Genomic DNA, 23,736 nt, shown 5'->3' on the forward strand with positions numbered 1-23,736 from the left:
GTTTGGTTATGGCTCATCTTCTTCTGAAAGGACAGAGGAGCATTAATTAGTCCATTCTCTACATGCAGCACCATTGCAGCCTGACGAATCCCAACTGAAGACCACCTCACAGGGCACATCCGCAAGGCATACAGTCCAAGCAGCCAGGGCTCACTCCCTTGGCCAGTTCCAGTGTGATTGACAGTTGGCACTCGGACTCTAGCACCTGAGGTCCGTGGGGAGACGGTCAAACCTCAACACTTCTGCACACTGAACCATGCCAAAACAGTCCTCGGCTTTCCTGAGCGCAGCAAGTCATTGAAGTGTTTCCGGCACTGCATCTGTGTGCACCGCACCATGTCATGGTTGCTCACCAAGGCTGCCAACTCTTTCCATGCCCTCTCCATGAGGTGCGGTGGCTTCCTCCTCACAGCTCTGAGGGTCAGCAAGACAATCATTGGAAAAGTGGGGGGGCCGATTGCTCACCGACCTGCCCTCCTGCCTGGTGTTTGCAGCTGCACTTGACTCCATTGTTACACCGGCAGAAAGACATCCTTCCCTGGCAGCCTTTAAACCGACTGTCAGGTCGCCATTGGACTCAGCGGCTGACAGGCCCCCGCCTCCACTTGGCCCTTCTTAGCCAGTGTGGAGCCGCGTTTCACATTGGATGGGCCTTAATTGGCCTGCCAGTGTGAAATCGCGGTTGGGGCCTGATCGCCGGTGGCAATGGGTTTTGCTGCCACTCCCAGGCCTGCCCGCCGCGCCCACCTGATGAGGAAAAAATTCTGCTCATGGACTTTAGTGTCAAAAATTATACAGTATAGAAACAAACCCTTTGACCCATCGTGTCCTTGCCAGCCATCAAGCACCTATCTAATCTAATCCCATTTTCCAGCACTTGACCCATAGCCCTGTATGCTATGGCGTTTCAAGTACTCATCTAAATACTTCTTAAATGTTGTGAGGGTTCCTGCCTCTACCACCCCCTCAGTCAGTGCGTTCCAGGTTCCAACTACCCACTGGGTGAAAAGATGTTTCCTCAAACCCTCTCTAAGCCTACAGCCCTTTACCTTAAATTGATGCCCCCTGATTATTGACACCTCCGCTAATTGGAAAAGTTTCTTATCTACCCTATCTATGCCCATCATAATTTTGTACACGTCTATCAGGTCCCCCCTCAGCCTTCCTTCTCTAAGGAAAACAACCCTCACCTATCCAGTCTCTTTTCATAGCTGAAACGCTCCACCCCAGGCAACACCCTGGTGAATCTCCTCTGCACTCTCTCCAGTGTCCACCTATATATCAACATGTGAAAGTGGAAAAATCCAAAAGTTTCCACTTATAGACCTCAGTCTCTACACAGCTTGGGCTTGGACTTGGACTTAATATTTATCTCGTCAGAGTAGTGACTAGCGCTCCTGTTAGGCTGCGTGACGGCTGGAAGTTACCGTACACGCCTTGTTCCATTTTAAATGCCGTGTGCATGGCTGTGAAACAAAGGTATCTCGCATTGAAAAAAACTGGCCTTGCGCAACAACAAAATTTTACAGGCTACATAGTTGTCAGCTGAAGGCAGGGCTGGAGGCTGGAGCATGTGAAATGTGCATAATATCATAGGATGTAGCATTGGCATTTAAGATAGCCAAATGTTTTTCTGCCTGCCTCTGCTGAGTGAAAGAAATTGAGAAAAAGGAAGTGTGTGTGTGTGTGTGCACGCGCTCGAGAAAGAAAAAAAAAAGAAACAAGATAAACTATTCTGATTGCATAATATATTGTAAAAATGTGAAGCTTTTTAAAATTAATTCTTGGCTTGCTTCAACTGATACCCACTTTTTATTTCCAGATATAAACCGAATTTAAAGTCTCAAACGGCAACGGTGAGTTTCCAACTCCTGTTCTTTGAGTTCACAGTTCAAACCTCTGGACTACTAGTAACATAACTACACTACCGCTTTCCTGCAGCAGAACACAACATTAGCTCTCAAATTACCTTGGAAACACTGACATCGAGCTTTGTCAATAGAAAAACCCTTTTAAAAGTCTCACCACTTACCTGCAGTGCCTGCTACCCCTGTAAGCAGGGCTGCAACTGACATTATAATGTTAAAAGTCTAATACATCACATTAACTTCAAAGCCCAGCACTCAAACTCCAATTTCACTCAAACTCAGCTTCTGTGTGAGCATCATTACAAATCTACAGCATAAGAGTGCAGAATAAATGGCTGTGCAGAAAAAAAAAGCTAATTTAACACGCTTCATAAAACCAGCTTCTTTATTCCTCCAAAATGTTAAGCATCCAGACCCGTGCCGCCAGTTGTCTCTTGACCCCTACCATATGATCATAAGAAACAGGAGCAGGAGTAAGCCATTCAGCCCACTGAGTCTGCTCCGTCATTCAATAAAATCAGGGCTGATCTGATTGTGGCCTCAACTCCACTTTCCTGCCTATCCCCCATAACCTTTGACTCGGATGTAGATCAAAAATCTGAATATATTCAAGGCTGAGTTAGACAATGACTCAGCCCTCCACTGCTCACTGAGAAAGAGAATTCCAAAGACTGACAACCCCCTGAAAGAAGAAATACTTTTCCATACAAACGTACGAAATATGAGTAGTAGGACATTCGGCCCTCAAGCTTGCTATCTCATCACCGTCTTAAATGGGAGACCCCTTAGTTTCTCCCTGCTGAGGGGAAACAGCCTCTCAGCATCTACTCTGCTGAGCTCCTTAAGAATCTGATATGTTTCAATAAGATAACCATTCATTCTTCTAAATTTCAATGAGAATCAGCCCTAGCTGCTCAACCTTTTCTCACAAGACAGCCCTTCATCCCAAGAATAATAATCCTCACCTCTGCTGAGATAGTGACTATCATATATATTTTTTCATCAGTTCCAGATGAGCTTGGATTTCCCCATGTTCCATCAAGAATGTGAAGCCACCCCTCCAGTGCACTCCTGCCTAAATGCTCATTTCACATACTGATTTTATTTCATTTTAAATCGTTGCAGGAAGTAATGTTATTCGTTTTATTTTTAAAAAATAATTCTCAGGGGAATGGACGGAAAGAATTAGATCTCAATACAACGTAGAAGAAATAGCAGGCTGGGGTGCTGGCGATCCTAGCAGGCCTACAGGACCTCCCTTTACCCAGGTGACAGTACAGCCAAAGATCACACTTTCGAGGGGCAGTCCCTCCCCACACCCAAAGTGGTGGCCTGGTTGCTTTTCTTTTTTTTTTATTAAAGGTTGAGAGAGCCGTCCTCCCAGCTACTTACCTTGAACAATTGCTCCTCTGAAGCTTTAAGGCCTCTGATTGGCTCTCCATCTTAGAGAGCCGACTGCCACCCTTAATTGGACAGGGAAGCAGAGTCCATGCCAATTAAGGGCTCACCCACTTTAAAATCTTGGATTTAATCCATTTCTCCCAGAGACTGTTTTCTGACCCAAAAACAAATCCATTCCTATTTCCTGCCACTGTGCCAAAAGTTCAGCTCTAGTGTCTTGCACAGCTCTTTCATTGGTCGAAAATTCTAATTATTTCTGAAAATTTAGCTTAGGAAGGAGTACTTTAGTGTAAATTTAATTAGTCAAAATTAGTTTGTAATTTGATAGTGGTGTTTTGAATTATTATTGCTTGCATGCAGCTTTTAGGGCTCTATTATATGCAACAAAATGACTCACTTAAGACAAAATACTGCATGGTCCGTTATATTTGATCTTCTGTACGCAAGGTACAATCATCCATGCAATAACCTACCTGGAAGTCTTCTGCAGGAAAAGCAGAAGGTGACAATATATGACTGGCATTTCATGTTGATCATTTTTGAACTGATACAGATAGTGAAGTTCAATTGTAGCTCCTGGTCTTGCATTGCCAGAATAAAAACTTCTGGTATTAGCATTAGCAGCTCGCATGGTGCTGCAACATTCATAATCTTAATGTACAAACATTGGTTTTAATACCTGTGACATCAAAAAAAAAGACAAATATAAGTGCGTAAAACTAATTTATAGGTTACCTGGCCAAATCCATGCAATTATCAGTCAAGGTGGCTGATGAGTCAAAATACTCTCTGGCAGCAGCAAGAACCAATTTGATGCTTTTCTCAAAGCTGACTTTGGATTGTATCTTGCTTCTGGAAACAGCACAAATGGGAGGGTCGACGGATACTCTGTTACAGTGCATCATTTGCCCAGCCAAGCGGATATTCTCCAAACGGCTAGAACATAGTAGACTCTCGGTGAATATCTAAAAATTGAAATGTCTGGTTATGTCCAAGGCTTGATTGCAAGTGGGAGAAATTCAGAACTTTATACTGAGGCAACATATACTAACTCTTAACCTTAAAACATGCAAGGACCAATTTAGGTTATGTTGTCAGTTAGACTAGCCCTTAAAAATATAGTGAAGGAATAATATGGGTGCAAGGTAAAGAAGTTGGTATTAATGGTATATATTTCCAGCAATACACCAAAGTCTTCAATTTGCTTTGGATAGTGTATAGGTTATTTATTTTATTTATTAAAAACATTTGTGTCACCAACACTCTATTGGAATTGCACTTAAGCTGAGTGTCTCACATTTAGCTGATTTATTAAGAAATATGGAATTCCCATTAACTGGCTGGCAGCTCAACTTTCAGTCCCGACTCCACACAATAGGAAGTGGAAAATTTACTCCAAGAACCCTTCGCCAACTGTGTTCTGAAATATTACAGTCAGCTTAAGCTTTTACCTAACCGCCAAATAATTTAGACCTTCAATATCCCCAAAGAGAATTTTGTCAGCCAAGATAGCAAATGACAGCAGGAAGAACCCTCAGAAGCAAACCTATATTTAAACTCCACCAACAAACTGCAGCGATGATGTGGTGGTGTTTGAGGAAGTGAATGTTTAAGCTGGTGGATGGGGTGCTGATCAAATGGGCTGCTTTGTTCTGAATGTTGTTGAGCTCCTCGAGTCTTACTGGAGTTGCACTCATCCAGGCAAGTGCAGAATATTCCATCAAACTCCTGACTTGGGCCTTTAGCTGCTGGAAAGGTTTGGGAGAATCAATCATCACAGAATACCCAGCTTCTGTCTTGCTCTAGTAGCCATATTATTTATGTGGCTGGTCCAGTTAAGTTTCTAGTCAATGGTAACCCAGGATGTTGATGGTGGATTATTCAATGGTTGTAATGTTGTTGAATGTCAAGGGGAGTTAAACTCTCTCTCTTATTGCAGATGGTCATTGCCTGGCACTTATGTGGTACAAATGTTGCCTGCCAGCTAACAGCCTGAAGGTTGTTCAGGTCTTGCTGCATGTGGGCACAAACTGCTCTATTACCAGAAGAATTGCTAATGGAACTGAACACTGTAATCATCAGCTAACATCCCCACTTCTAGCCTTATGATGAATGGAAGGTCATTAGTGAAGCTGCTGAAGATGGTTGAGCTTAGAACACTGCCCTGAGGAATTCCTGCAGTGATGTCCTAGGGCTGAGCTGATTGGACTCCAACAATCACAACCATCTTCCTTCGTGCTAGGAGAGCCAGCAGAAAGTTTTCCCCAATTCCCATTAACTTAAGTTTTGCTAGGTGTCAGAAAGACATAATAATTTTCATAATGTTATCAGAATTTATTGTTGAGTAATAGTGGGGTCTGTGTCTATGGGTGGGTGGGTGTGTGCGCATGTGCGTGTGTGTGTTTGTATGTGTTTGTGTACTTGTGTATATGTGTGTTTGTGTGCGTGTGTGTCTCTTAATTGAATTAAAGGCAGTTGGGCTAAAGGCTTTGATGTATAAGATAAGCTAAGTTTAAAATGTTAAATAGGTACATGTGGGGAAAGTTTTAGAATGAGTGTGAAGGGAACATTTGCATTTTTAAATAAACCAGACTAGCTTGAATTCAGAGGGGGTGAAATGTTTCACCTAGCCAGGAGAAGTTTAAGAAACAGTGTGTTTATTTTTCCCGAAGATTATTGGTAAAATTGGTACTTTGATGGATTTTTAATATTAGAGAGGTAGAAGTCCAAAGACATAGTGAAAGAATGGGAATTTGCATTCAGAAGGGAAAAATATGTATGAAGGAGAGAAGGCAGTGTGTAAGGGCAGGCATTCTAACACAAATGTGAAAAGCCTCCAGCATCTAAGCCTCAGACTGTTGTCTAAAAGGAACCGAAGCTGAGAAAAACTCACTTTGAATTCGACTGTTCAGGCTATTGTGTGTTACTTTGCCTGGGTCTTTTAAAATCTGTGTGTCTCATTGTTGCCTTAACGAAGGTATAACTGGGGTTTACATTAATTAGGGGGTTTAGAAGTTATCATGGCAGTAATTTTCAGATCTATGCATGTGCTTACAATAATTTCTTCTATTAACAGAGGTTTAATTTAGTTTTGCAAGAAACCTATAAGACTTGGTGACCTTTTTACTGAATTCAAAACCTGCATCTCAAATTAAATACAAATTGCAAAATAGTTGCGGCAGCTGCTTCAAGCTTCCCTGTGGGATTTGGACAGCTTGGTATTTAACATCTGTCTGCCATAACACTAGGGCTCCTTGATGCCATACTTTGTTAAATGCTGTCTTGATGTCAACAGCAGTCACTCCCAATTCAGCACTGGGAATCAGCTCTTTTGTCCAGTTTTGGACTAAAGCTGTGTGAGGTGTGCAGCTATGCCATTCTGACAAACGCAAACTGAATATCAGTAAGCAAGTTATTGCTAAGTAATTGCCACTTAATAACACTGTCAATCATACCTTCTATCACTTTTCTGATATACGAGAGTAGGCTAATGGGATGGCAATCGGCTAGATTAGATTTGTCCTGTTTTTGCGGACAGAACATACTTTTCCACTTTGTCAGATAGGTGCAAATGTTGTAGCTGTACTGGAACAACTTGGCTCTAAGGTGTGGTTAGGTCTGCAGCACACATCTGCAGTGGTACAGCTGGGATGTTCTTGGGGCCCATACCCTTGGCTGTATCCAGCACTCATCAGTTTTTTTGATGTCATGTGGAGTGACTCAAATTGGCTGAAGACGGTCTTCAATAATGCTGGGAATCCCAGGAAGAGCCCGAGATGGATCATCCACATGGAATTTCTGGCTGAAGACGTTTCAGGCTTCTCTTATTCACTCACATGCTGGACTCATGCTCTATTATCACTGAGGATGGAGATGTTCATGGAGTTTCTTCTTCCTTTGAGCTGTTTAATTGTCTACCACATTGATGACTGGATGTAGTGAGACGGCAGAGCTTTTTCAAGGTTCTCTGATTGCAGGATTACTTCACTCTGCCTTTAGCCTGCTGCTTCCACTGTTTAGCATGAAAGTAGTCCTGTGTTGCAGTTTCACCAGGTTGGTAACTCATTGCTAGGTACGCCTTTTACTGCTCTTCGGATTTGCTTCCACAGTCCGCACAGAACGAGGTTTGATGGTGATGGTAGAGTGAGGGAAATACTGCGTCATGAGGTTACAGGTTGTGGTTGACTACAATTCTGCTACTCCTGATTGCTTCACATATGTTCACTTTTGGAGTGTTGGATCTGTTCTGAATCTATCCCATTCAGTCCAGTGATTGTGCCGAACGATGAAGGGTATGCTCAGAATGAAGACAGGACTTCACAAGGACTGTGCAGTTGTCACTCCAATCTGTTCTGTAATGGACAGATGCATCTGCCACAGTTAAATTGGCGAGGATGAATCAAGTAGTATTTTTTTCCCTCATTTTGACAGACAAGCCCAGTGTGGCAGCTATGGCCTACTTGACCAGTAGTGATGCTACCAAGCTACTCATGGTATTGAATAACAAAATGCCCAACCCAGAGTACATTCTGTGCTCTTGCTACTTTCAGTGCTTCTTTCAAGTGATGCTCAGCATGGTGGAGTGCTGATTCATCAGTTAGGGTGTAGGGGGATTGAGGAGTGGGGTGCGGGGGGCTGGTGGCAGAAGATGGTAATCAGCAGGAGGTTACCTTGTCATGTTTGACCTGACAGAATGAGACTTCATGGAGTCTACAGTCAATGTTATGGACTCCCAAGGCCACCCCCTCCCACTGTATACCATTCTATTGTCATCCTAAAAACAGTTATGGAGGAGGCTGGGATATTTGGTTGAAAGGCATAATTTTGAGAGTATAATGATGTCAGGTTGTTGCTTGGCTAGTCTGTGGTCTAGCCCTCCAAATTTTAGCGCAAGTCCACAGGTGTTGGTGAGGAGGACTTGCAATGTGGACAGGAATGGGTGTGCCTTTGTCTTATCCAATGCTTAGATTGATGCCAGGTAAACCATCTGGTTTTATTCTTATTAGAATTTGTCACAACTGAATGGCTTGCTATTTCAGAGGCAGTTAAAAGTCATCACATAGCTGTGGGTCCAGAGGCACATGCAGGCCAAACCAAGTAAGAATACTAGATTTCTCTCCTTAAAAGGGCATTAGCAATGCCAGATGGGTTCTTGAGGACAATTCATGGTCACCATTACTAATACTAGCTTTTTATTCTGGATTTAATTAACAGAATTTAGCTACCCTACTGCCAAATGGAATTTGTACTCATGTTTCTGAATTATTAGTCCAGGCTTCAGGACAACTGGTCCAACATAACCATGTTGCTACGGTTTATCGTCGACATATTGAATGCATGCCTTTTTCTTTATTCTTAACTTATCTTCATTCATTATTGGCTAGTTGGTTTGGTTTTTGGCAAAATATATTTCTCCCACACTCAAATGATTAACTTTTTAAATGACGGCTGTTCTTTCTCTGAATTTTTTACCCGTTTATCTTCTTCCCTCGTGCCATCCTCATTCTCTCAAAATTAACTATTTTATGATCTATTATTTCGCTTTTGTTTTCCTTATGTCTTTCTCAATCATTTTAAGCCTTTTCTTTTCCATTGTAAATGTAGCAGCCTTTCCAGGTGAATAATTACAAGGGAACCAATATATTATCATATTAGATGCATTTGAAATGTAATTGCTGCGCTCTGTCAAATTAATGTTCTGCGTAGGAACCAAATAAATTAATGCCAACACCATGTGAGATTGTGTATCTCAAAAGTGCCTTCTCAATTACAACATGACTTTCTACAGAATGATCAAAATATGCTCTGGAAATAATGAAATGTTTATTTTTTTAAAGAAAACTGTCATTCTTCAGATAAGGACTTGCAGCTGGGTAAAGGCTCATTAATTTACTGACCTTGAGTGTGACTATGTTCATTCTTTGAATGGAACCAATTGTTCACATACAAATTAACATGTCATTTAAAACCATTGAAATTAAAGATTGTTTTCTTAGGGATTTTAATTCTGATGATTTCTCTCAGCTGACAGCATTTATAAGGTCTCATTGCATTCACGCTTTAGTTTCTTTTTAAGGAAGACTGCAGTAAAACCCACTAATGGTAATGGAGCCTATATAAACATAAACAAACAAAAACATGACTTCCAGGAGAGAATCATTATGAGGGAAGATGGGCTGAGAACATGAATGAGGAATACAATGTCAATGAGGTATGTGATATCCCTTTATTCAGCCAGCTAATTATTTTAATGCAATTCAATTTGAATGCAAAATGAATAGATTGCTATCTGAACAGATAACACCATTAAAGAATCCGGCACCAAATAGTTGCCATATGACCCATGTGGTCCTCCTTAAAATTTCACTGACTAAGAAACAACGTTCTGGTATCATACCATTTCTTCTGAATAAGGCAACAACATAGCGTAAATTGGTCCAGAGAAAAGGAACAATCACAACACAAAAGCCAAGTTCCATTGTTCAAAAAGGAAATAGAAATTTAATTGCATTCAGAAGAACGATGAAAATATACAAAAGTTTGCAAATAAACATGATTATCTTATTTAATTAGCCCCCGTATACAAACAAATAAATCCCATGGTGAAATTCCTAAAGTAGGACCATAATGGTGTAAATCAATGGAACGGTATCCTATCTGATTTCCAACCCTTGTTCCAAATGCACTCGAAATCAGGTGGAATAGAAGTGCAAGATAGTGTCTTTAAAGCACAAGTACCAATTCAGATTGAGATTTAAATTCACATCACTCAATCATCAAGTTCTGCAGTTAAACCTCCCTTAATCTTTAGAATACTTTTTAAATAAATTCAGCTTTTGAAGAGGTTCTAATCATTTCCAGATTTGACTAGGTAAGTACCTATAGCTACAGTGCTTTACCTCATAGCAGATATTGAAGTCCAGACACTTGTATACTGAACGTTGCATTTCCAACAGGTCTTGCAGCAAGCCTCGCCACTCATTCTCGCTTACTGGTGGGTTCCTGGGTTCACAATGCAAGAGAGGTTTAAAATTACCATACCCATTACTTTAGAAGTTTAATTACCAATCTCATGGGGAAAGGGTCACTAGCTCCAATCCCTCCTTTTTGTGGCTATCTTGAACACAAAGTTGCCCAAATTCAGAACCTGACTTCAGCTCAAATGGAAAATTGCCACCCCCTTGCATTATCATGAACTGTAATATTCCAGTGATCAAGATGATACAGAAGGGCAGTTTATCATTCAGCTCAGTGGGACTGCTCTCAATTGGCTCCACGCTTACCAATTCAATTATAGCTACAGCAACTTCAGCATTGGCTTCTCCTTCCTGCTTGCACAATTACTTCCGGAATCCTTCTCCTTATCCTCATCTGCATACTGTTGTTTGGGAGTATCATCTGAAGATGTGCAGTTGGCTACCACATGTAGGCTAGTAACATCCCTCTACTTCTCCACATCTGACACTGTATTGTCAGGTTGCTTTCTCAGCATCAAGTCTTGGATGAGCTGCAGTTTCATCCAGTTAAACATTTGCATGGCTAGGCTACTGTATTCGGCCTCGATATGAAATTCACACCCTTGCCACCAATTCCATCTACTTACACAGCCACCATGCTTGGTTGATCTAGACTTCTCACAGCCTTGGCATTCTATTCAATTCTATTCCATCACAAACACTGTCTATGTCCAAGTACATAATACCCCCACCTCTGCCTCAATCCATTTGTTGAAATACTCATCCATGCTTTGATCACTATCAGAAACAACTACCCCAATGCTCTCCTGGCCAGCTTCCCATCATCCAACATCTGTAAATTTCAACTAATCCAAAACTCTGCCGCCCAAATTGTATCTCCATAGATTTTCATTCATTCATCACCTGTGCCTTTCCTGACCTATAAATCTACATGCGAAGATTTTCGGTTTACTAGTAACAGAGCATGCAATCTCCCTATAGGGACATATCACACTAACCCAAGTGCAAAGAGCTCAGATACAGCTTAACCAAGAGCCAAGGATTAAGGGCCTCCAAGATTGCAGGTATCTTAATCATGTAAAGGTAGATTACCAGCACAGTGAACTGGTAAACTTCAAATTTACTCTCCAGTCAGTAAGACATGATTTGTCGAGTTATAAGGCATTTTGTGGGAAAAATCTCAAGTCACATAGATCTGCTACTCAAGATTAGTTACTGAGCCAGACATGCTGGTAAATCAAAAATACTGTGGTGCACTGTGGAGCTAATTATCTCAGTTGGTAGTGTTTTAGAGTCTGCCATCAGCCAGGGAATCTTGGGACTGTTAACGTTTAAAGAAGAATCAGAGCACCCAGTGATTAACTGGCAGAACTGGGCCACAGATTTCACGGGTTTAAACAAATTTTATTCTAAACCAAAAAGAAATTAAAGAAAGCAAGCATTAATTTAACATTACAGCTTATAAAAACTTAAGCTAAATGTTCAGGTCTAATTTTTAGTTGCCCCCAAGAATTCCTCCATCTTACAAAATCTTTCTGTTTAATTCACTTTTCCTGGGACTAACCCAAAAGGTATATCACAGCTGTCCAGAAACCACTCCAATTTCTCCAAGGTACAAGATTACATTGGAATCCTTCAATTAGCTTCTGGATCAGTGAACCTCCAACTTTCCTTTAGCGATTTCACAACTCTAGATTCCACAGCCCAAGCACAGGTCTCCCTGTGACTCCAGCTTAAAACCTTAGAAAAAACCCTTGGTTTCCAACAGCCGACTGCTAAAGTTTCAAACCGCAATCAAGCTGATTGCTTTCAGAACACCAACTGCAACAATATTAACTGCCTTTCACAGAGAGGAATATTGTAGATTTATTTTTTAGTTTCTGGCTAAACAAATCTTCTAGCTGTTTTTTCCCTTTGTCTTATACTGAATAAGAGTTCCCAGTCACAAACTGTATCATGGATGACAGGTCTAGCATTTATTCCACTTCAGGTATAGGTCTGGCTTTATCTCTTCACTTCCAAAGAGCCACAAGCTACATGAAACCCAAAGTTGGCACAGTATTTCAGCTGCTTTCTCAAACATTAACCAGTCTTACCTGCTGGCTATGCACTAACTGAATTCACAGCGCTTAACTCTAAGCCAATCTCACTAAGTTCCACACATCTCCACAGCAATTTGACACACATGGCCGGCTCCCAGGTAGAAATGCAAATTAACTACCTTTTAATTTCAATGTTTTCCTTAGTTCTGGGAAACCATATGCATAATTTCTATCCTTTACTGAAATAACATCAGAGATCATGTCTCCTTTAGCTAAGTAAGCCCACCTGTCATTTTATAACACCCATCTTTTACTCTGACCTTATCCAGTAAACTAAGACAATTACAATTCAAAAGATTATTTAAGTCTGTGCGGGCTTCCAGCTTCTAGCTGTTATACCTCTAAAAGATACAAACTATAACATTAGGCATACATAACACCCTCAAAAAAGGAAATTGGTCACTTGTTGGTCAATTTTGTGTTTCATGGTTTACACCCTCACACAACTTCTGTGATTGTTTCTTTATAGAAAATTTGAAAGATTTACTTAGTCACAGTTTAGTTATCTCCATCATTCAAATGCTTAATTCCAGAGTACAGATCTCTCGAGTAAAGAGAAAGTGACAGAAGCATTGCCAGTTCATTCTAGCAAAGTTTTTTTTTATTACAAGCTGAGCCTCACCATAATATTGGCTTCTAATACACCAGCTAATTTGGTGAAGAAAAAGGGAGGTCAAATGCATGTTGAAACTCATCTCTGAATTACATTATTAGAAAGCAATTTGACATATACTCACTTGCGCCCAACGTGTCTGGTTAACCGCACCATAAGCAGGCGAGCCTCATCTGGGCTTGACTGTGTATTCTTTACAAATGAGATTGGTTTCTGCAGACCATGCTTTTCCAAAAGTTCTGCCACACTAAAGTAAATAATTACAAATAATCAGATAAAGCAATAATTCACAACTTAAAATGTAGCTTTCAAAGGGGACGAGCTTCAAATGGAGAAATGTGAGCTGCAGGCAAGGATGGGGCTCCATGAGAAGAGAAGCTAAAAGAGGTGCACTTAGAATGTGGCAGGATGGAATGAGGGGTTCTTGGAGGAATCCGGGAAGAGAGATGTGAAGCAGGTTAGAGACAGGTGATACAACAGGCGAACCACGGGTGGACTAGATAGCAGAGGACAATATGGCTGGTTTATACATTTCTTTGGAATTTATTTGTCACCATTTGTCTATGCAATCATGTTATTGGTTACCATTGATCTGTCACTAATGTTGCATGGACATTACAATTACGTGTATCATACATCATTCACAACTTTTAACACATTTTTAAAACCTATATAACAGACAGTATTTGTAACCACTGTTCAAAAATTCTATACAACAAGTTGAAGGATGTAGAGGAAATAAATGTACCACGGGAAAATAATGTTCAAAATAATGGTAATGTCATTTGTAGGGGAAATACGTATGACATCTAACTGCAGAAAAGCACAAATATGGGCTATGAATATTTACAGAATGCAGCCAAAAGATAAACTCCCATTTGTGATAAAGAACATCCTATGTTGTTAACTCATTACAAATATGAGTTTACATTACAGCTCCATTTAAAAAATAATGATTGCAAATGAGGGTAGCAAAATCATACACCAGTCCAAACAATGCATTAATGGTTCAATAATACTCCTACTATTGTCCATTGATGATAATTTATGAACCTTTCCTGTATGAAGCTTGAGGATTAATTCTTAATTGTTAACACAGGATGTAATTACTTTGGAGATTCTGCCTCATTCATATTGGGAATTTTTACAATTATTTTGATATTGCTGGTTTGAAGGTTCTAATGTTAACAAGGCATACCCATGGATGGGCAGTAAATACCCAAGGACACCATGGGGAAAAAATCTACAAAGTGCTGATGGTCATCACATGGAAATCAATTAATAGCAAAGTTCTCGCCAGATTAGAAACAAAGTAACAGTGTGCTTTTACATAATGAAAAATATGGGACAAAGGTATGGGACAAAGATATGGAGTTAGGTCAGAACCATGATTTTAGTGAATAGTGGAACAGGCTCAATGGGCTAAATGGCCTCCTTTTGTTCCAAGGAAAGAGCTAAATGCAGGTATGATCCAGTTAACCGGACAGAGATGACTTAGCAGGCAGAGTATGCAGATGACAGCAAAGCCTCAGGTTTGTGGAGAATTGCTGCTGAAATGCTTTCAGAATCTTGTTGGTTTCTTGATTGCCATTATCCTAACTTAGGAGGTAGGTGATGAGAGAAAGGTCTTACTTCAATTTCTAAAAGATCATGGTTTTGCTTGAAATGAGATAAAAGATGAAATAAGAAATTCAACATTAATGGCAAGGAGATGGAAATTCCTTACGAGTTTAGGTATTTGGAAAGTACGCGCACAGCAAAGGTACAAGGGGAATTAAATGAAATGATGCACTGCTCTTGCTGGAACTATTCTTGACAAACTCAATTTCACCAACATGAAACATGAGGTTATCTGGCCATCAATCAATCAATAAAATTTCTTTTTGAGGCAAGTAGTCATAAAATATTAGTGCTGCAACTCCCTGTAACGGATGGGCCTGAATTTTTGAGGTGGCGGGTGGGCTTGGCAGGAGTGAACAGCTCCACGCCGCCATTTTACGTGGGTGAGCCAATTAAGGCCCGCCCAGTGTAAGACGCAAGCGGTAGCAGTACTACCTGTGAGGGCGGGAGGAGGAGAGAGTTGAGGCCAGCGCTCTTTCACGCACGCGTGTGAAAGAGCGCTGAAATCGCCGAGTGCACTCAGAGTGCTTATCCTTGCCCTATTATCACATTCTGCTTTCTTATACCTTAATGCCAGTATCAGCACCTTTTTTTAGCCCTTACCACTACCATTATCACTCCTTTTGTTCATGACATCTTTGTCAATCTCTCCTTTGCCCCCACCTATCGCTGGCCTTCTATCCAGCCCCTTTAAACAGTATAAATTTCAGTACATTTCTACTTCGGTAGCTCTGAAGAAAAGGCATACGGACTTTGTTTCCCTCTCCACAGATGCCGTCTGACCTGCTGAATTTTTCCAGTATTTTCTGTTTTTGTAACAATTTATGCTGATTGGTTGGAAAGTGGACTCTGGTTGGTGGAGGCGTTGCCATGGAGAATGCACCAGTTGATGATGACTGACAGTTAACTGCCAAGCTGTTATAGCACAGCCAATGGTAAATGATGAGTTGTTCAAATCCCAGAGGGAAACTTGAAACAATTGCCACAACTTGCTTTGCAGTTTGTGTAAATTTTGAGATGTATGCTTTGAATTCATTAGTAATAAGACCACCAAGTCTTATAGATTTTTTACAAAACTAGATAAAATCATTTCTCTTATTAATAAATGTTTAAAGCACATACATATGTCTACAAATAACTACTATAATAACTTTTAAATCCCTTAATTAATCTACCTCCCAGTTACACTTCCGTTAAGGCAACAGTAAGACACAGAGATTTTTAAAAGACCCAGGCAAACATGATACGCTGACAATCCAATTTAAAGTAAGTTCCCTTAACTTCAGTTCTTTGTAGACAGCAGCTTGAGGCATAGATACTGAAGGCTTTTCACACTTGTTAGATCTTAAAATGCCTACCCTTACTCACTGCCTTTGCTCCTCTGTACATATTTTCCCTTTGAACGCAAATTCCCCATTGTTTCACTATGTCTTTGGACTTTACTTCTCTGTTAATAAAAATCTCTCATAGCACTAAGTTTTACCAGTAATCTTTGGGAAAAATAAACACACTGTTTCCGAACATCACCTGGCTAGGTGACACATTTCACTCCCTCTTTTGAAAACAATCTAGTCTGGTTTATTTAAAAATGCAAATGTTTCCTTGGCACCTATGTTTACCTACTTAATATTTCAAGCCTAGTTCATCTTCTACCACATCAAAGCCTTCAGACCAGTTGCCTTTAACCCAATTAAGTCACATGCACACACACACATATAGACACAGATACTACTATTTTACAATAAATTCCAATAACATTATGAGAATTATTATATCTTCCTGACACAGGCATTGTTCGAAATTTAAACCAAATCTATCAGCAATTTATTCAGACACCTATCTGTTTCTGGGCATTGCAGGTTCTGCCTGGCACACCACTGTCCTTTCTATTGCCATTCCACACTCCAGCACCAACTCCCCCAGCCCTTCCACCACCACCCCCCACCCAACCCCCGCCCCCACTAACCTTTGTCTCAGCTGTCCTGCCCTTCTTCCACTTCTGCCCCACAACAGCTGTCATATACACTGTCTGCCTACCATGCTCATGGACCATGCTCCCACTCAATTTTTTTTAAACACAAACTTAAAACAATATGATACAAGCAAACTACAATTCAAATACTTATTGTATATCCTCATATATACACGCACCTTAAAGGAATGATGGTAAAAAGTTGGCCTGAATAAAAGCAACCATGTGACGTTTAACTGAACTCAGGCACACGTTAATAGCACATGCAGAGATCAACATAACTATTTACTGTGACACAAGGCAATGTCTCAAACAGACTTAGCATCTTCCACAAGGCAGCATGTAATGTGGGTGTGCTTTTATAGTGGAAGTACACCTACTCGGTCGTAAAACATTTTGCCAGATGATGCACTGATTGTTGGGAACCAGAGATAATCAATCACCTACAAAGCATACTAGGTTTTTTGTAGGAAGTTGATTATTTTCTCTATCTTCCAAAAAAGTCAAGCAGAGGCTGTGGAGAGAGGAATAGAGTTAACAATTCAGCTTGGTGACTTTTCCTCACCACAAACTGGAAAAAGTTACAAATGTATCAGATTTTAAGAAAGTAAAGAGGCAAGGAAATGGAGGAGGAGAGATAAGAATATAAGGGAAGGCCTGTGATAGCATAGGAGGTGAGAGTGATTAAATGACAGAAGAGATATTGACCTGGATTGCTCGAGGAGTGGCAATCATTGTCAGAATGCTGCTCTGTTCGAACACTCCTCTGCCTTGACGCTACTCCTCATTTCTTGTTGTGTCTTCTGAGTATGGCTTTACTAGAAATGTGGAGCAGAGCATTCTTCCGAAATCTCAATGGCAGCATGTAGAGTATGGGGGAGCTAGCTGCCGTATGGTAAGTTTAAAGTACAGTTTGGATGTTAGTAAATGGGAGAACGGGTAAATGGGTAGAGTGGCAGGGTGTGTAGTTAGGTGAGGTAAATGGGTAGGGGGTGTGAGGTGAGCAGGGTGGCAGTCCATAGGTGGGTGAGTGGGTTGGAGGGTAGTGAGGTTGGGTTGGGGGTGGAGGTGGTAACGTGGTCGAGTCGGGTGTAGTCGGCGGGGGAGGTTAGTCAGGGGCTCAGTGGAGTAGTCGGGGGGGTGGTGGTTGGCAGATCAGTGAGAGTGATTTGGGCATCAGTTGTGTAGTTACCCAGGTGTTAATCTGTCTAACATTTCCTGCATAACTTCACAGATACGTACCTTAACTATCTTAAGACTCCGACTCTAACTCCGAGTTAAAGGCTTTTTCGGAGGGTCGGGCGAGCAGAGGACTTGCCCATTGGAAGTTCAAGCTTCTTGGGCAATTCCCACAAAGGTCAGCGTGTCATAACTTCCGCAGGGTCCCAACGCGCATCTTAAGTCATATGTTCGGTCTCCGATGATCCGGAAACCGGAATATTTGGGCCAATAATATAAAGGCAAAAGGGAATGGTAATGGGTCAAGAAAGAAACAGGGTCTAGAGCAGCATTCTCCAATAGGGTTTCAATGCCCACCAAACTTGTGGTGATCAGGTCACCATGTTCACTATGATACAAAATATATAAAACAAGAGCGCAATATTTTGAAAATATTTGAATTCGTGTTTTAAATGATTGGCAATCAAGACTGATACTCTCACTGCCAGAAATAGGGAACAGCTTCAAAGGAATTTTGCAATCCAACAATTCCACAAAGCAAGCTTGCTGTATACGCTATCAAAGGGCCATGACATTCTGTTAATTTAAGCATTTTGTTCCCGATAGTGTGCTCCAGTTTATATGAAAAAACACATTTCTTCAATACTACTGTCCCTATTTTATCAGGGTCAATATATTAAGAGACTCAGGATTGGGGGGGGGGGAAACGAAGAATTAACAAATCTCTACGTATCAGCTCCTGTGCTCTGATTCTAGCCTTGCTTACTCTGCCACCTGCAATTACAGGATGCAGCATCTGGATATTTATTAGGCTTGGACTTGTGCCAACCTCCTACCATCTCTCCTACTACCGCAATAGTATCCTATTCCTTTCAATCACTCGTTTCAACAGATCTATTAAGGTGAAGGCCGAACATATTTGGATGTTGCTGCACTGCCCCAGCTTGCCATAATGGTACATTCCAACCCTCATCAGTAGCCATGCAGCACCGTCCATTGCTCACAGGCTTTAACTGTTTTGAAAAAAATCATTGACTACCAGCTGAATGAAACCAAGTTCTTCAGTCATGCAGCCTATGTCACTCCATTCACCTGAAAGATTTTGAGTAATTGGTCCGCTGTCCTCACAAAGGCAGTCCCATAGATCCAAATGTTTGTCATTTAGAGGCACCAAGAGAGAACAAGAACAGAGAAGGTAACAAATAGCGGACTGTTTGTTTTGTTCCATTAAGCAAGTGGCACTTCAGCTTCCAGGAAACTAGAAACCTGACAACTGAACTCTGTTATGATAAGCATAGTCACGGCCTGACTGATGTGTGACTTCTGTTTTACAGCAAGGTGGTTGATTCTTCCTTGCTCAAACAGGGACACACTACAAATAGCAGTCTAGCAAGTGACATCCATAATCATATACACCATTGCAATTTTAAACCAATTCAATGTTGATTGGCTCTAAAAATGACGAGTATCAATTTACCGCCCGACTGTGACCGCACATGTGGTGAGCGTATTGGACAACACTAGTCCAGTGGAACTATAAATGGTAAAAATAGAGCTATTACCAGCACTTGCTGGCCAAAGAAGAGTTTATGATCTGAAGTTGTTGAGCTCAATGTTGGGCCCAGAAAGCTGTAAAGATCTTTTCCAAAAAAATGAGGTACTGTTCTACAAGCTTATTCTGAGGTTCATTGGAACTGTGTATAAAGCTGAAGAAAGAGAGCTCAGAGTGGCAATGGGGCAGGGAATTAGCATCAAGTGACTGGAAGCTCAGGGTTTCACTTGCAGACTGAACTGAGTATTCAGTAAAGTAATTACACATTCTGCATCTGATCTCCCCAATCTAGAAACTTGCATTGTGAGCAGTCAATTGCAAGAAGTCAAGCAAATTGTTGTTTCACTTGGAGGAATACATTTGGGGTCCTGGATATTTGGAAGGGGCAGAAGTTGCATCACCTGTGCTTGCATGGGATGGTGAGTGGGTGCCAAGGATGATGGGAGAACAGACCAGGATGTCACAGATGGAATGGTCCCTTTGGAATGCTAAGAGAGAAGGGAGGGAAAAATGCATTTGTTGGGGACATCACACTGGAGATGTTCGGTTATGATCCGCGTAGAGACAATTAACTTTTAAAAAGATATCTGAATTTCCAGTGACTAACTCGAAGGATCACACAAGATTTCAAGCTTTAAGAATTGTACTGTAACAAACAAATGAAAAGCAACATTGTCTAAACACGAAGATAAAAGCAAAAAAACTGCAGATGCTGGAAATCCAAAACAAAAACCAAAAATACCTGGAAAAACTCAGCAGGTCTGACAGCATCTGCGGAGATGCTGTCAGACCTGCTGAGTTTTTCCAGGTATTTTTGTTATTGTCTAAACACTATTCAGTTGGCAACTTGTAAGCTAAACTACAGAAAAGTTTCTCCCATTTAAAACAACTGAAAATCCCACATTACAGTTGTACCTTATACTCTCTCTCAGGTGGACACTTCATTCATTCTCCAGGAACCAAAATGATCCTTACCTCCCGAGGGCTTACTTCCTTTTCCAACCAAATAACTTCTAATCCACAAACGGACTTTTGCATTTAGGGTTACCCTGGAGATTCCTCCCACTAGCCAAAGCTAGATTCATTTAAATCCTCAAGAACTTGTTCTCTTCATTCCAAGTGCAAGCTCCCATCCGCATTCTGCGTGGTGAACAATAGAGACTGGCTGCCTCAATCTGTCTGCAGGCATACCAGTCTGTGATGTTCTGGGATATCTTGAGAAAAACCCTGTAACCCAATACTACAATGGTTTGCTATGGACTCTTTCCATCTCAAGGCCCAGCTCCATGACAACTGAATCATATGGGACTTTTATCCAGATAGAAATACTAATTAGATGTCCCTTAGGCCCCAAAATCCATTCTATCTTGAAACTACATAAACAGTTTAAATTGTAAGCATTAACAAAACCTGACATTCCTAACACTTGCCTGTGAGACATGGAGACCAAGATGCCCTTGCCATTGAAAACAGGTACAATCATCTTGCACTTTCTTCTCAGTAAATCATTCTGGGCCTCACTGTCCCCATTGTCACCAAGCAGTCTAGGCTTGTTGTCAAGCAGGATTTGGAGCAGGTCACTTGACCCTTTTCAGAATTCCATTTACCTAAATTTAACAGACAGTCCCAAAACATAACAAACATATAAACTTTATATTTGTAATAGTTTGTGGGATGGTTGAATAGAGTGAATGGTCTAATTTCCTGGATTTATCATTATTCTATCCTCCCCATCTTTAAAAAAGCTGAGATATTCTACTTCTGCTAGCACTCTGTAAACAAGAAATATTCATGGATTTGATTCCAGCTTCTAATAGTGCTTGTCCTTCCCAGATGGTTATTGGTACAAACCTCTTTCTTAAGCCCAGTAAAATACTATATTGCTCAAACTAGAGAAGGATGAAGAGAGACGGGAATAGTGAAAAATACATATAAAGAAACCATCCTGTCATTATTGTTACTTCAAAATGAAGAGGAAAATACATACACATATTTAATTGCACTTTATTGCTGACAATATACCTCATCATGAGCAACTTTTTAATTTAATTTTATTTTTTTAAAAAGGAAGTACAATTCAGGAGGGAATAAATTCTACCTTAGATGTTGTTCCAACAAGTCAACCTGATCATGTAGAGTTTTTGTCACTTCTGTTTCTTGGCTGTAATAAAAACAAAATGAAATTTGTTTTTATATACCTGTGTTTAACTTGCTAGCAATTTCTGGTTTCACAAGTCAAGTGATAGTACTACTACATAGGGCTCTATTTGATACAAAATTGCAGAACCTGACATAACTTTTCTTCATACCTCCCCCGCAACCCAAGATTATGACCAAATAGCACTCTAGGAGGAAGATGGGATATTTTGGGCCCCCAAAACCGATCTACTTTTGCTGATCAATCCAATTGAAAAATATTGAAAATAATTTGAAAGATTATTAACATTCCAGGTTTTCCTCAGCATGCCACACATTATATTAGCCAACTGGCAAATCCTTGCTTAGATATGGTTTTACTAAAAGTGAGAGGGCTATATAAAAATATTCTTGCAATAAAATATATTTAGTATTCTGAGGGAAATGACATTCAACACCTGAATCCTGGCAAGCTGGGTAAAGAAAGGGAGGAATTGTTAATTTCCTGAAAAACAGAAAGAACCATCGGAAGAAATTTAGAAGTTTCAAGTAGCATTATGCTTTTAAGGTATCACAGGTTTTGCAATCAAAAGTTGGGGTTCACACGGTGCTAGCAAAATCAGATCAATAGGCATAACCATTATCATCAGAAATTTGAGATCACATTGATTGTGTTACAGTGTTTGGCAAAGGGAGTTGAGTAAAATGAGACTAAAGCATTACTGAAGATTTTGTTTTCAAGCACTTGAATCAAGAAATTAAAGTGTGCTAGCTTAATGAAGAATCAGCTACAAGCACAAGAAAGATTATTTTATCTGCTGTATATACAGCTCAAAAGACTAGGGTGACCTAAATATCCCAGTTCAACTATAATCGCACAGTCATGGCTTGCATTGTTGTCCTAACAAATAATCTATTTCCTCCAATCAATGTTATTCGCTAGTCAACCTTATTGCTCTCGTTTTAACAAGATTCATTTAACATTGAGCTCTCAAAAATTGCCTTTTAATAACTCATCAAGGAGGATGGTTATTGCATTTATTTCACCCATTGGGGCACAATGAAACATTGACTTTAATGACTAAAAAATTTGGAGAATATCCGCTGAGGCCAATTTTGGAGCTGCAATAATTATCTGTGTTGTCCATCAGAAATGAAGAACACAAATGAAGAAAGGAAGGAATGCATAAGGGATCAATCCTTCTGTGAAAACAGGTCAATCACTTTATGCAGTCTTGAATTCCAAGACAGCAGTGACATTCATTTGAGGCTGGAAACAAATCAAGCTCTGGCTAACCTAATTCTCAGAGTGACAAATTTTACGCTAAGATGTGTCATGGAAGTGAAATGAATTAAACCAAAGAAACAATCACTGTACGGTTTAATGCTCTCAACCTAGTGTTTGTGGAGAGGACTGTACAGTTTTGAAACCAATTACCCATCAAATTTATTATTTAATTACTCTACCCCACAGTGAGTGAACATCATGTGTACATAGTACTGAATTTCTCCAACATTCAGTTTGAGGGAGAGAAGAGTGGGTTCAACACTAGTATTTAAACTTAAGGGCAATTACGAGGGCATGAAAGCACAGCTAGCTAAAGCAAACTGGCAAATTAGGTTAAGGGATAGGTCAACAGAGATGCAGTGGTGGACATTTAAGGCGATATTTCTGAATACACAGAATAGTACCCTCTCAACAAGAAAGAAAAATTCCAAGGGAAGGACCTACCATTCATGGTTAACAAAAAAAAAATTAAAGAACTATGAAACTTGAAGAAAAAGCATATGATTGTGCAAAGTTGGGGGCAGGTCAGGAGATTGGACAGAATATTAAAAAAAAAGCAAAGAATGCCCTAAAGGTTGATAAGGCAGGAAAAATTAGAGTATGAGAGAAAGCTAGCAAGAGACATAAAGACAGGTAATAACAGCTTCTATTTTTTTTAAAAAATAAAAGAGTTAACAAAGTGAGTGTTGACCCAATAGAAAGTGAGTCTGGGGAATTAAAAATGGAAAATAAGTAGATGGCACATGAATTGAGCCTGTATTTTACGTTGGTCCTCACTATAGCGGATACAGGCAACATCCAAGAAAAAGGTGTAAATCAGGAAATGGAAGGGAGGGAGGGACTCAGGAAAATAATAATTACCAAGGAAATGGTACTGAGGAAATTGTTAGAGTTGAGGGCTGACAAGTCACCTGATCCTGATGAACTTCATCCTCAGGTGTTAAAAGAAGTGGTTAGTGAGACAGTTGATGTGTTGGTTTTGATTTTCTAAAATTCCCTAGATTTAGTGAAGGTTCCATTAGATTTGA

General features: G+C 40.3%; 1 protein-coding gene across 2 annotated transcripts in view; it reads right to left on the reverse strand.

Moving 5' to 3' along the window:
• Positions 1 to 23,736, reverse strand: part of nbas (NBAS subunit of NRZ tethering complex) — a 242,479-nt gene that overhangs the window by 127,872 nt on the left and 90,871 nt on the right. For both annotated transcript variants that reach the window (XM_041187860.1, XM_041187859.1), the window contains exons 27-30: positions 21,383 to 21,445; positions 13,086 to 13,208; positions 10,169 to 10,271; positions 4,005 to 4,234 (exon numbers count right to left, since the gene is read on the reverse strand). In XM_041187860.1, the coding sequence (XP_041043794.1) occupies positions 4,005 to 4,234; positions 10,169 to 10,271; positions 13,086 to 13,208; positions 21,383 to 21,445 (519 nt within the window). The remainder of the gene's footprint in view (positions 1 to 4,004; positions 4,235 to 10,168; positions 10,272 to 13,085; positions 13,209 to 21,382; positions 21,446 to 23,736) is intronic.

The sequence above is a fragment of the Carcharodon carcharias genome, chromosome 5 (genome assembly GCF_017639515.1).
Source record: "Carcharodon carcharias isolate sCarCar2 chromosome 5, sCarCar2.pri, whole genome shotgun sequence".
In the NCBI taxonomy this organism is placed as follows: domain Eukaryota; kingdom Metazoa; phylum Chordata; class Chondrichthyes; order Lamniformes; family Lamnidae; genus Carcharodon; species Carcharodon carcharias.